The 14,970-nt window shown below is 35.8% G+C and overlaps 1 protein-coding gene across 6 annotated transcripts in view; it reads right to left on the minus strand.

The window, feature by feature from the left end:
- The window catches only part of SETD2 (SET domain containing 2, histone lysine methyltransferase), a 114,286-nt gene that overhangs the window by 72,529 nt on the left and 26,787 nt on the right, over nucleotides 1–14,970 (minus strand). For all 6 annotated transcript variants that reach the window (XR_012060626.1, XR_012060625.1, XM_072941152.1 and 3 more), the window contains 4 exons: nucleotides 14,489–14,504; nucleotides 8,675–13,035; nucleotides 6,088–6,219; nucleotides 3,781–3,909 (listed from right to left, as the gene is read on the minus strand). Coding sequence is in view for 4 of the 6 variants with exons in the window: in XM_072941152.1 (XP_072797253.1) it covers nucleotides 3,781–3,909; nucleotides 6,088–6,219; nucleotides 8,675–13,035; nucleotides 14,489–14,504 (4,638 nt within the window). In the remaining 2 variants the exon portion in view is untranslated. The remainder of the gene's footprint in view (nucleotides 1–3,780; nucleotides 3,910–6,087; nucleotides 6,220–8,674; nucleotides 13,036–14,488; nucleotides 14,505–14,970) is intronic.

The following is a 14,970-nucleotide window of genomic DNA, read 5'->3' on the forward strand; positions in this document are numbered from 1 at the left end:
CCATGTAAATCAATGAAGTCAGAACATTCCCCCACACCATACACAAAAATAAACTCAAAATGGCTTAAAGACTTAAACATAAGACAGGGCACATAAATCTAGAAGAGAACATAGGCAAAACATTCTGACATAAATCGCATCAATTTTGTCCTAGGTCAGTCTACCAAGGCAACAGAAATAGAAGCAAAAACAAACATATGAGGCCTAATTAAACTTAAAAGCTTTTACACAGCAAAGGAAACCGTAAACAAAACGAGAAGACAACCTACAGACTGATAGAAAATATTTGCAAACAATGCCACTGACAAGGGCTTAACTTCCAGAATATATAAATAGCTCATACAACTTAATAACAAAAAACCACAACCCAATCAAAAAACAAGCAGAAGACCTAAACAGACATTTCTCCAATGAAGACATACAGATGGCTCACAGGCACATGAAAAGAAGCTCAATAGAGCTAATTATCAGAAAAATGCAAATCAAAACTACAATAAAGTATCACTTCACACTGATCAGAATGGCCATCATTAAAAAGTCCACAAATGATAAATAATAGAGAAGGTGTGGAGAAAAGGGAATCCTCCTACACTGTTGGTAGGAATGTAATTTGGTATAGCCACTATGGAAAAAAGTATGGAGATTCCTTAAAAAACTAAAAACAGACTTACCATATGATCCAGCAATGCCACTCTTGGCATATATCTGGAGAAAACTCTCACTCGAAAAGATACATGTACCCCTATGTTCACAGCAGCACTATTTACAAAGGCCAAGACACGGAAGCAACCTAAATGTTCATCAACAGATGATATGCATAAAGAAGTTGTGGTACGTACATATGTACGTACACACACACACACACACACACACACACACTGAAATACTACTCAGCCAAAAAAAATGAAAAGATGCCATCTGCGCAATCTGCATGGACTTGGAGATTATCATAGTAAGTGAAGTCAGAAAGAGACAAATATATGATATCATTTATATGTGGAATCTAAAAAAAAAAAGACACAAATGAACTTATTTACAAAAACAGACTCACAGACACAGAAAATAAACTTATGGTTACCAAAGGGGAAGGGATAAATTAGGAGTTTGGGATTTGGAGATACAAACTTCTATATATAAAATAGATACTAACAACAAGGTCCCATTGTATATAGCACACAGGGAACTATTTTCAGTATCTTGTAATAACTTATAATGAAAAAGAATATGAAAAAGAATGTATAACTGAATCACTGTGCTATATACCAGGAACATACACAACATTGTAAATCAACTATATGTCAATAAAAAATTTAAAAACAGAATGGATAATGATAAATACTGAAAAACAACAACAAAAAAACAGAACAAAACAAAAAAACCCAGAACATCAAAATGGCTTGCAATGACTAACGGCCCTGAAAGTAAAGGCAAAGAATCTAACAATTCTTAGTTATCTTTTTCTAAGTCTGAAATTTTTCCCAGAAATGAGTTCTCATCACAAAACTTCTTAAAGCCTGTTAAAGGTAACAGGGTTCCACTGTGACAGGCAGAAGGCCAGGAGACTGAAATTGTCACCAACACTGCAAAGCTAGATAGCTATAGCTATGGAAAGTTTAGGGGTTAAAGGTAATGCCTCCAACTCCCTTTAAAAATTTATCAACAAGATGGATTGATGGATGGACAAAGAGTTGGATAGATGATAAATATATAGCAAAGCAAACAGAGCAAAATGGTAACAACTTTAGAACCTAAGTGGTGGTTATATGGGCATGAACTGTTCAATTCTTTCAACTTCTCAATGTTTTCAGAAAACATTATGGGAAAAAAAAAGAAAAAAGTTATGGGAAAAAAAGACTTTTTGAAAAGTTGTATTTGCCCAAATGTCCATCAACTGATGAATGGATAAACAAAAGGTGGTATATCCACCCAACAGAGTATTATTCAGACATAAAAAGTAACTAAGTGCTGACACATGCTATAAAACATAGATGAAACCTCAAAAATATGATGCCATGCTGAACTTTGGGCTATATGCCAGCCTGAGTCCTTCCTTAGATGGTATTACCATCAGCATATACTAAAGTTAGTAAGAGTGGAGGTATGGGAAACATGGAAATATTAAGTCCTGGTATATCTTACCAAAGCAGGGCTCTTTTGTGAGTAGCTGAGGGAAGCTAAACAGCTTTAGGAAATTTTAACCTCTGTGTGTACCAGTCACACATTCTCTCCTCCCTTCTCCAATCTCCTTCCCCATAACGGACAAGGACTCCTGAGCCATCAGAGTCTCTGGTGCATATAACAAATTTAGTGTAAATACACTAAATTTGAAGCTATGTGTTTTAGTGCAGGCTCTGCCAAGAGGCAGCATCCAGACATATCACCTACCACTATCTCTGCAAGAAAGGTTTATGTCCAAACTGGATTTCATTAAAAAAAAGGATGGAAGGGAGGGAGGGAGGAAGGAAGGAAGGGAGGGAGGAACTCTAAAAGAGAAAAGAAAAGCCTGGCTGGCCTGAGGAGAATAAAAGATAGCATTCCTGAAAACCTGTATCTAGACCGGAGTTAGGGATTTTAGAAATGCACTGGACTACCTTTGGAAGTATTGAGTTTGATGTCAATAGTCCTCAAGGGGAGCTCAGTCTATTATTTATTTAAAATATTACATGGGATCCAATGAATTGGATATAGAACATACTGAAATGATTCTGTAAGATACTTGTTCCAAAGAAACAATTTAAAACCAATTGTGAAACAAGATATTTTGATAATACTAGAAAATGGAAATATATGAGGTTCTGACTATCCACTTCCTAATATAATTAAGTATGCTTTTCTCTGGTTGGTTCCCAAAGGATAGAGGAATATGAACACCATTCCCTATTTTGACAATAAAAACAGAATGATTTGGCTGTCAAAATGTATGAGAATTCCTGTCAGAAAACTAAATTACCAGATGGTGGTAATGGTTATTATTACCAGGTTGTTTGTTACCTGGTTTCTCTGAATCCCCATAATAAACAGACTAAAATCCCTCACTCCACCCAATTACCATCCAAGTATGGCCATATGCTTAGGATTCTGAAAGAGTAGTTGTGCTTACATCACTAGAATCCAGTAAATATTTTATTTTCTTCCTTTATTCCTTTGATGCATTTAAAAAAATTCTTCATTCATAAACACATGTAATCTGTATATGTTTAAAGAAAAAGAGCACTCAACTTTATAATACTTAAATATGCTATATGTAAGAAAACTCATGGTTAAAAATGCTGAATATGGTAGAAAATAAACTGAAACTTTTACTGCATTACATATACAAGTTACATGAGTTAGGCAGAAGGCAACATTTATTCATTAAAAAATGTTTACTGATTGTCAAGTATGCTTTAATTCTCAGCCTTAATATCTTCAAATACTCTCTTCTACTCTTATCCCAACTCAATTTTATATAGACTAATAGATTCTATCCCAACTCCTTTTTATAGAATTTCAAAGGATTCTGGGGGTCTACAGAAAACACCTGGTAATTACTTGGAATTTAAAGTAACATAACTATCAGAGAAGGATGTGTCTACCCAAATGTCACCAGTGAAAAACTGCTCTCTTATATATAGGCAGAGGAGATTTCTTATTAATTTCTGAAAAAACAAACTACCTACCAAGTGGTTATCCTGCACATAATCATTATTAAACTTGAGTGTAAAAGACAAATTATCTTCCTACAAAGTATCTAACTTCAACAGAACAAATGAAGTGAAAGGTGATTAAAACATAACTTACGAAGGAAGGTCTTTAGCAGCTCTCAAGCCCCAGCCTTTCTTTTCTGTGAGTATGACTTCCACGTCTGCATGCTGTTTTCTCTGAAACCGTCTATTGGAACAATAATCCCCATTTGGACACCGGGAAGAACTGAAATGAAAAATGGAGCAAATTAATTCTTCAAAGCAGCAAAAGAGCAAAAACGTGTTCATTAGAATGTGTTATGTAAATATATCCATATCTTTATGGCATAATCAGCATATGTGCGGTAAACCTCCCAGTGAGCCTTCCTCAATAATTCTTTACATCATGAAGGGATTCCTTAGACTGAGTGTCTACTCTATTACTTGAACAGATCATGCCCACAATACAGCTTTGTCATCTGGTCATCACCCACTCCCTGAGTGTCTCAAGATACATTTCCAGGCTGCAGGTTAAGCTTGCAGTACTCTGACAACTTATTTATTTATTTTCCAACAGTGCACCTTCTCTTACATTCCACTCTAGTAATCATTAATTTCACCTTCTGAATGTAGCTAACTACTTGATCTCCATTTAAGGGAAATCAAAGTCATCATTAAACCTATCATTGTTCAGAGTGAATACAATATAAAGTGGCAAGACTCTTCTCCCATGGGTCCTGGAATAAAAATAAAATCAAACATTTACTGAATTCTTAATATTCCAAAGCTGACAGATACAAAGGCTTTTAATATTGAGTAAGGCTACAATAGAAATTACCGATTATTTCCAATACATTATTATTCATACCTAAATCAGCAGTAAGTAATAGTTCTACAAATGCCCGAAGAATAGAGGATTCATTTTGTAGTGAAGCAATAAAGAGCCTTCAGGAGGGAGTAGGATTAAAGCAGAATGTCTGATGACACATAGGATACAGATAGATAAGGAAAACAAGAGATAAAACAACAGTGGCCACCTGTATGCAGAAATAGGAATCAAGGCATACTTGAGGAAAGGGGAATAAAACAGCTAAGGATAGCTGATAAGAAAGGTGGGTTGCTGGAAAATGAAAAGGCAGGTTGTTGATATACTGAAGGGCTCTCAATACCAGGCTACATTTTAACCTAATCCTGAGAATTACTAAAAGTTGGAGCATGGGAATAACATGAAAACAGAAATTCTGTATTGCATATCTGCTCAGCAAGGTTGGCAGGAAAAGCCAGAAGAATGCAGAGACTAGGGCAACAACATGAAATTAGAACAGTGCTGTTATGTTTCCTCTTCTTACATGTTTACATCACCTCTGCTTTCAGTTTACATTAAAAAATACCAAAAATGTTTTCGTTTTCTTTTTTAAGGTACATGGTTTTTTTGTAACACTATAACATAAGCAAAACCAAAACTGAGCTTTAAAAGAAAACATTTCATTAACACTAAAAATAAGGTACCTATACTGTAAACCACCTTAATATTCTTTCCATGAAAATAAGGATACAATTTTCAATCAGATTGGTTAAAAAAACATATTTTTAATGTAAAGATATTTACTGTTTATATGAAAAACACAGAAGCAAATGTCTATCAAGAGAAGATTAATAACTTTGGGTTAACTATGACCAGAATACACCTTGTAGCCAAGAGAAAAGATTCAGGTAGGTCTAAATGTGTAGCTCTGAATAGGTCTCCAAAACATATTCAGTTAAGAGTGTGTGTTGGGGGAGGGTATAGCTCAAGTGGTAGAGCACATGCTTAGCATGCACAAGGTCCTAGGTTCAATCCCTAGTACCTCTTCTAAAAAATAAATAAACATATATACCCTCCTCCCCAAAAGTAAATAAAAATAAAATAACAAAATAAAAGGTGGGGGGTGAGGGGGAACAAAGTTCCAAAAAGTACATATAGTAAAATTTCATTTCTGTTCATAAAAAGAGGAAATGTCCACCTATGCTGGTATAGGCTCATCTGGAAAGATAACAATTAGAGGGACTGAGGTTTAGGAGAGGAAGGCATCTTACTTTAAGTACTTTTGAGATGTCTGGATTTTAGCTCATTCTATAGTAAAAGCTAAAAAGTACCAATATCCATCTCTCAGGACATGAATCTTACAAGAGATAAAAGGAGACTGGATAAAAATTAATATTACTATGTTAGTGTTAGGGCTACTTTACAGAGCACTTACAAAGTGTAACAATGCACAATGCAAAGGAAATCTGTCTCCTTGTAAATGTTATTACACATGAGAGATTTCATTGCTTATAAATACTCACCAACAGGTAGAAGGAGAGAAGTTAAATTTTACTCTTCATTAATAATGCTTTCTAATATTTAGAGACATTTAAAGGCAGAGTATTCTAGTTTACTTACCATTCAATCATGAGGAGACGATTAAGACAATCTTCCCCACATGCTATTTCACCTTGAGCTCTTTCATCTTTAGAAAGAGGTGTACACTCACACTGCATTCGCTTAATATCCCGATGGGATTTATTCTTCTTTCTGTTGGGTAGAAGTTGTATTAAAATTGGTTAAATAAATGCCCTGGCAATGATGTAACATATATTAATCAAATATGTGCTAAATCTCATTAGTTTTACATTTAATAATTCTAGCCAAGTCAATAATTCAAAAGGAAGAAAACATCTAATCACTAACATTTTTGAGACTGAAAACACTATGAACTGTGCTGCAAAATAGGTGAGAGAAACAACCTCAGCCCTAGCAAATGGGAGGATGGGTAAGTTCATGTCTGTCATTTGGATTTAGTCCTTATTTCCTAGTTCTTGTCAGCTAAGCCTCAAATTCTGAGCAATTTCAAGTGTTAATGGTCATATTTGGCTCTGGAGAAAAATAAGAAAACTCGTGAGTATCAAACAGTAACACAGCTGATTAATCAAAGTTTAAGAATCAGTACTCATGGATGTACAAATAATAGTTGAGATAGAAGGCTGAAGAAAAGGAGTTGGTTAAAAAAGTTTTTAATTAAGAATTCAGCTTAATCAAATCTTTTAGAGACTCCTTCAGTAACATCACTTTTGTACAAATCCTGCTTTTAAAAAACTGAATGATTAAAAAAAGAATGATGTATATATTTTCATAGAATACTATTATTACAGAGGGCTAGACTTTCTCAAGGCAGATTTGGGGGGAGAAGGGAAACTTCAAAATTAACTGGGTTCATGAAAATCTATGCCAGACTCTGCAAAGCAAAAGTGAAAATAAGATAATTTACTGGCCTTTCTGTTGAACTCTATTTTTTGATCCTTGGCAAAAAGAAGAAAAAAAATTCAAAGAAGGATAAATAAGATCTCCTCCTTAAGATTATGGAAATATGATTTACTTTCCAACTATCAGACAAGTGAAGATCACAGCTGCTCTAAGTGGCTGTCTTAATCTCCTAACTAATCTGCTTTCACCTTCAACATATGTCCTATCACAGTCCCAGCTTTATAAAGTACCTAAAGAATGTCATGATAGTGTCCACTAAGTTTGAGTAACAAGAATGATTCATCTGAGATCAATTAAGAATATAATTCATTAATGAGTGTAAGAATATGTTGAACGTGAAGAAAAATAACTAAAGATAAGCAAAGTACCTATTGACAAGTACTTAGAAAGCTGTAACTTTGAAGAATCAGCAGTGGCTATATTTTGTATTGCTCCAGAAGGCCAGATCAGTACTAATGGGCAGATTTCTTTCAGGAAGCCTATTTTCATTCGACATAAACATGCTCAGGCTATTTTACAATAATTTGCTTCTTGGTGGCAAACTTGGTGACACTTAAAATGGTGAATATATGTAAATGCTTCCCACTCCAAAAAGGCCCTCTAATGCCTCCCACCAATCAAATCTATTATGTACAGTCTTATATGCATCTGAAACTCACTGCTGAATAAAATCCAGAGGGTTGGGTTGATTAATTTTATTTCTATTCTTTTACAAATATCCTTAAAGTTACACCACTCTACTCACACAGTTCCTAAGGAGTACCACTTAAAATATTCAATATTCTGAATTTAAACCTAATTTACAACTAAATATAAATCAATGTAATTGTAAGAGGCTCTCTTTATCTAGGAAAAACTTCTGACAGGTCTAACTTTAAAATGAAGTTTTTTACCTTAACCACAGTGAAAAATGTCTTCATTTAAAAATTTTTTGAATGCTTAAAGTGATGGCTGGGTTGATTCTCAACCAGAAGAGAAATTTCCAAAAGGTGTTAGGTGGTTAGGTTAAATTTTTTAAGGCATATTTAACATATATTTACACTGGGAAAAACAGAAGATTATCAAAGAGAGGTGAAAGATCAGACTAAGCAGCTCTCCTCTAGAGGAATATGTTTTCATTATACTATTCCCATTATATCTTGTTTCATGTTGGGGATTTGTGGTAAACCATTTCTTCATTTATTTCTTAAAAATCTGTTATGCTATTGTCAAGTTAAATCTATTAGCAACTGATTTAAAAACATGACAAAAGAAAACTAAGTTCTAATCTAGTTCCAGCTTTATAAAGTACCTAAACATATTTTTCAAAAATGTTCAGTATGAAGTAAAGAAAAAAATCCTTAACCAACATTAACTACTTTTCCTTCTCTAAGAGGTTATTTTGCTGGAGAGTTTTGTTTAACTTTCTGTCACAGTTTCATATGTAAAAGAAGTTTAAGAAAAATTGGACTGGTCTAAACTATACTTTTAGAACCAAAGAGGTAATGAGACCAAAAAAAGAATTAGACATTTCCTTCTTAGGGAAAAAAAAAATAAATAAATGGGGGAGGGACTCTATGCCATCAAATCTAAATAGGTATATATACTTGGCAGATTTTTAAATTTACATTTTATCACAATTGTATTTCATACAATTGAACTCATATACTCTGAACTTTTGAAAGCCAATTTTTTTCTCCCACAAAAAGAGGTTAAAACTTGACAAGCACATATTAATTTGGCTTACCTTTCTGTTAAATAAACATTTTCTTCAATCAGATCAAAGTAACAAGGCATCTTCCCTTGCTTGGCACATTCCTTCCACCGCTGTGGGTCCCTGAAGTCCTCCATGACGCAGGAAGGCCCAACTAGCGCTGAACCTAAGGGCACTGCTGTCTCTCCCTGCTCTACTTCCACTCTGACTTTCTTTCTGTCCTGAAGCTCACCATCACTTTCAGAATCACTCTCCAATTCCTGTCTCCTTTTCTTAAGAGGTCCTCTATCTTTCATATCATTTTTTTCTAAGTTTTTCGAAAGATCTTTCTTTTCATTCACAGCTAAAGAGTCCTTAATGGAATTGCTGCTTATTTCAGGTGCTTGAACTGACCCCTTGTCCTTCTGAAGGGATAGAAAAAATTTACTGGCCTGGCTTGAAAAGTGAGATCCTGCATGTTGATCCCAATTCTCCTCCTCTTCACGGTCATCTGTTAAGGAATCTGGTACCTGTCCCTGAATTCGATCATACACAACCCCAGTTCCAGGAGGTCTACCTGCTGATCTTGGATCCCAGTAGCCATTGCCTTGCCAATAATTACGTGTCCCACTATACTGTTCTGTACTTTGCTGATACTTATGTCCACCACAGGCTCCATAGCTGCTGTCAGGTTGCTGGTATGTGGTAGTAGGCTTTTCTTGTTGAGAGAAGTCCCACCCTAGGTTTCTGAGCTCTTCTGATGAATGGAAACCATCCACTCGAGATACCTCACAAGAGGAAGAAAAACTTAGCTCTGTTTTCCCCAGTCTACTGTCTGGCCTGTTGGAGAAAGTAGTCTGTTGCCGAGACTTATTTGAGACACCTTCAAAATCATCAGAAGAATAAACTGGCAGCTCTTCTTGCTGCCTAGAAGCTATTTTGGCTTTCACTATTCCCTCAAAATTTGGATGACCTAGAAGGTCAGATTTCACGTCTGAATGACTTGTACTATCAACCCCATCACTCTGAGGATGAGCAATTTCAGACAGGTGATTATCTATTTGTTTTCGACTGGGCTGTGTAAAAGAAATTTCTGGATTCTTCTCTGCTCCTTTATGAAGGAAGAACTTCTCAGTTTGAGGACAGGCTTTACTTGCTATACTCTCAAATTTTTCCTCATATGAATGTCTCCTTGGCTCCAATCTCTCATCTTCCCAGTGGTCAGAATAGTGTCTGTAACTTTGACTGCTCCGAGAAGAACAAGGACTTGTTTCTTCCATGGGCAAAGTAGAATTTTTTGGCACAACCACAACAGATTGAAGACGGTTTCTTGGAATACTGCTATCATCAGAATCTGTATCTTCTGAATCACTTTCATCACTTGAACTTTCCGAAGAACCAGAATAATCTTCATGAACAGTAGACACAATCTCTGAGGCGTGACCACTACTGTCACATTTTAAGGTATATGTTACACCATCACTGTCCTCCATGGTTAAATTTAAATCACAAGAAGAAAACACAACTTCTGAATCATCAGAAGTATGTGCATGTCCTCTTCCACCTTCTTCATCTAAAGAGGTTTCTGGTCTTCCTCTTCTAACAGGCAATATGGAATTTCCTTCTTCTTGAGCCTCCTGCACACATTTCCCAGACAACCCATTATTATGCCTGTTTTCCCAGGAAGCAAATCCCCTTCCTGAATCAGGAAGGCCACTACCTACTTCTATTATTGTTTCTTTCTCTGCATGCTTTAAAAACTCTGCGCTTTTACTCTTCAGCACAGCATCCAAAACTGGAGATGTGTTCTCTCCACACTGCAAGAGAGTTAAACTGTCCACTTTTATTCCTGGTGGAAGATTCTGAAGAGATGAAGCAATACATGAGCTCCCTATAGGTTGATATAAATTATCAAAATGATTAACAGAAGTTGAACCAGTACTACCAACAGTCTCCTGATATTCGCCACATGCAAATTTTGAGTGCTGATCTGTCAGATTTCTATTATCACACATTACTGTTTTCGATTTCAAATGCACATTCATAAAGCTATTTGAAGAAATCTTCGTAACTAAAGGATCAATATTTTCAGCTTCGGAATGACACAAAGAAGGGCGGTTGTTATTTGAAGTACAGTATATATCTGAATCTTTGGTTTTACAGCAAGAAACTCTCATGTCAACTGGCTCTTTAACTATTGTTTTGGAATAATCTATAGTCCTAACTGGCAAAGACATAAGTTTATCTTGGTGTGGGGACACCAGAGGTTCTGTTTCTCTAAAAGGGCTTTCTGACTTACTATGCTGCATGCAAGTATCAGTCAAGTCTTTTTCTTTACATCTATTAATATTCTGAAATCCATTTGATGAAACCATGCATGCTTTGACCAAAGGGGATACCTCCGATCCAGTCACACTGTCATCAGAAGACATCAAAACAGTGTCAGTTTTTGAAGTGCAAAATGTTGCCAAATCAGATTCTGCCCCAGGAGATCCATTTATATTTAATTCTGTGGGACAATAACTTCTTAATTGATCATTCTTCACTTTACATAAAGAGTTTAAATCCTTAATACTATCATGGCTATCTTGTCCTATAAATTCAGACTTAAAAATAGGCAATTCATCTGACTTTTTATAAGTAGGTGAATCATTTAATCGATTTGATGGAGATGGAGAACCAGTCTTTTCTCTTTCAGGAATTTTACTAATCATTCTTAAATCACTACCTTTTGAACAAGGAGTCTGTAAACTAAAAGAATGAGACTGTTTGATTTCCTCATTCAGTTCTGTACAACAGAAAGAATTTTTAAATTTATCAGACTTGGATATAGGTTTTGAAGGGGCAGATTTATAACGGGAAACACTGTTATCATGCTTGGAATATGATGATCCCCGTCGGAATCCCAGTTCATTAGGGGGAGAACATCTTTTCACTGCTTCATTTTCTGAAGTCCTTTTGGATTCTCTTTCTAATTTTGAAGAATACTTTCCTCTTCTCTCCATCTCTATGTAAGAGGACTCAGTTTTACAGTCCCGATCAGATTTAGAATAGGATGATGATGTCCTTAGGTCTCTGTAAGATGAGGAATGAGATGACGTTCTCCTTGAGTATGTCTTTTTATACTCATCTTCTGAGTCAGAACTCTCTCGTGCCCTGTTATCTGTATACAGCCGAGAATAGCGTGCCCTCTCTCGATAAGGGGAACTCCTATGGTAGCGACGATCAGAGTCGTAATAATGGGATCGTTCTGATCGGGAATAAGATGAACTAGTTCTAGAGCCTCTGTCAGATCTAGAACGAGATCTGCTCCGCCTTCGCTCTCTCTCTGATCTACAGCGAGAAGATATATACCGAGTATCTCTTTCAAGTTTTGAGTAGCTAAAATATTTATCATCTCTCTCTGTTTTAGATCGTGACGATTTCCCTAAATCCTCACTTTTTAAAGGTGCTAAGCTCTTTTTTGAATCTCTTTCTTTTTCAATGCTTGCTGAAAATTTTAAATCATGGGATCTTTGACTTGAAGAAGTCCGTACAGAATCTTCATCAGATTCTGAACCAAGAAAGGTGCCTTCAGATTGTGAGGATTTCTTCTTAGAACCTGTTTTTTTAGAGACCAGACTACTCTTAGAACTATCTGGAATTTCTTCCTTCCCAATATGGGAATCTTCTTTTTGTGAAGGAATATCTGTTTGCTCATTCAAATTTTGACTTACATGTTCTTCTGAACTATTGGATACAGAGTCCTGCTTAGTGTCCACTTCTGAAGATTCTGGTACAATTTTAACTGGTGGTTCCTTCAAGGCTCTAGTGGATACATCTACCGGTGCTGTCATCAGAACTGTTATTGGTGTGTGTGGCAAGGCCACTGGCTCTGTTACTGGTGCTGGTGATGGGGGTGTTGCAGCTTGGGGAGGTGGAGGTGGTGGAGGTGGAGATGAAGGTGGAGAGTCTACAGTTGTTGATTCTGCTATGATTGCTGGTAATGGTACTATGGGAGGAGGTGGAGACGCCACTGCTGTGGTAGCAGTCAACAGTGGCCTGGATGTTACATGAAGCAGATGTTTCTTAAAGTGAATTTTGCCCAATTCTACCCTTGATTTTGGTGGGGAAGATTCTTCTGCAGTAGTTAAGGTATCTCCAATGTCTGTTTTAATTTTAGGTGTTGAGTCTACTTGAAGAGGTACAGCTGGAGAGTTTGGAGTATCATTCTGCTTTTCATTCCCAAGTGCAGCCAGAAACCTGTTCTGCAAAGTTTTCTTTGTAAGGCTGAAGCTGAATGATACCTTCTGCCGTCCCTGTTCCTCCAAATTAACTTTTGTCTTGGTGCCTTTGGGCAAAAACCGACTAGAAGCAACACCTTTGAACATTGGTCCTTTGATGAAACCTGTTTTCTGCACATTTTCAATCTTTGCCTATAAATGAACAAAAAAAGCAGTTATTACTACAATAAAGTTCAGGCTAGCATCACAGTTTAAAATGTCAGGGAAATGAAAAGTCCTTTTTAATGACAAACAGCATGAATTAGACTAAGCTATATAAACATTTTTAAAAACTATTATGGAAAGTTTCAAATATACTCAAAAATATAGAGACTAGTATAATAAACCTCTAAGTACTCAGTCCCAGTTTCAACAATTACCCATATTTTTCCATTCTTTTTGTCTCTTACATAAAGAATTTTATCCAGTTTTATAACTATTTTGGAGGCAGAATTTTTAACGAGAATATTTTTTAAAATCTGATGTGTATTTCAAGATAATACAAAAGGACATGTGGATAGAGAAAAATAGCTAACATCTACCTCTGTAATGAAAACAGTTAGTTCTTGTGTTCTATCTGAGAAGAAACATCAGAAGTCATTATAACCAGTGGTCTCCTGGCATCACACAGAATCACTTAGGTGCTTGGCAGAAATACAGATCTATGACAAAACTCCAGGGAGTATCAATTCAACAGCTCTAAGGTGAACAAGAAAGTTTATTTTTTGTTTTTTGAAAATAAGCACCTCGGGCAATTCTGATGGACTTCCTAGATTTGGGAAACCACTGCTGCAGAGCAGTGTCCCATCTCACTCATTTCACAGATAAGGAAACCAAATGAGAAGCAGACCTTTCTGCCTTTCTGGAAATCACTCTGCCCTGGTACACTACTGCTGTGTCTGCCTGAGCCCCACACACCAAGGCCATGCTAATTTATAGTCTGATTCTACTGCAAGTAACAACTACAAAGAATATATCTAAGAAGACTTCTCCCTCCAAAATTTGCCAAACCACCAAAGGAAATGGTGAGCTTTAGAAGTTAAAGGCATAACCTAAGTTATAGAGAGAACATCAGAAAAATCTACACCAACAAACTCAAGCCTAAATTAAAGATGGTACATATGTCATCTACAACATTTTTCTGATTGATGGTCTTCAATCAACTCCGGCTATTTAAAAGAATAGTTTTCCCCTCCAATATGGTAAAATATGAAATTAGTTTTCAAAATTATGTAGCAACCATTTAAGTGGGACAGTAAATGTTTTCACATGCATTATCATACAGCAGGGTGGTCTTCAAATACTTTTTAAGAAAATGAATTCACTTTTCATATTAAACCTTACATGGAAACTCAATACATAAAAACAAGTAAAAAGCTGTCTCCAAAGTTGCCAGCTTCCTTTACCTTGACTAAAGCTCTTGAAGCTCCCAAGTTTAAAAACCAGTTTCCTGCCATAAACAACATCCCTCACTGAAATGAGTTACCATAGATCCAAAAACAAAATTAAGCGAAAACTATTACTTCATTTCACATTCAAAACGACAGCTACCTTTTGAATGTTTTCAATCCCATGATCACTGAATACCTAATTAAACTATACTTACCTCATTTTCTTCTTCTCTATTGCCATCCAGCCAAGGAAGCATGCAAAAGAACAAAAAGAAATCATAAATACTTAAAACTGATTAAAATGTAATTTTTTTTTTTTACTAAAACTTAGCATATCTACAACCTACAGGTATATTCTATGCAGATTGTCTGTTCCTTCTAGCCTCAGTTACATTTACTATAGCAAATAATTTAACGAAGATAGTGCCATGCACTGTGCTAGGTGCTGGAGAGAAAAGGTGAATAAAGCCAAGTCCGTGCCCTCAAGAAGCTCTGACAGTTCCCTGTAAACACAATCTTGCTATAAAAGTAATTCCAACATAATGGAGTAAATACAAGGATAGAAATATGCACAGTGTAACAGCAAAGAGGAAGATAAGCAACTCAGTTGCATGGAAAGATAGGAATGCAAAAAATCATTTCTAAAGAAAAAAATAGTTTTTTGAAGAATATATTTGCAATGAGATCCTAAGCAGAG

Source organism: Vicugna pacos, chromosome 17, assembly GCF_048564905.1.
Source record: "Vicugna pacos chromosome 17, VicPac4, whole genome shotgun sequence".
Lineage (NCBI taxonomy): Eukaryota > Metazoa > Chordata > Mammalia > Artiodactyla > Camelidae > Vicugna > Vicugna pacos.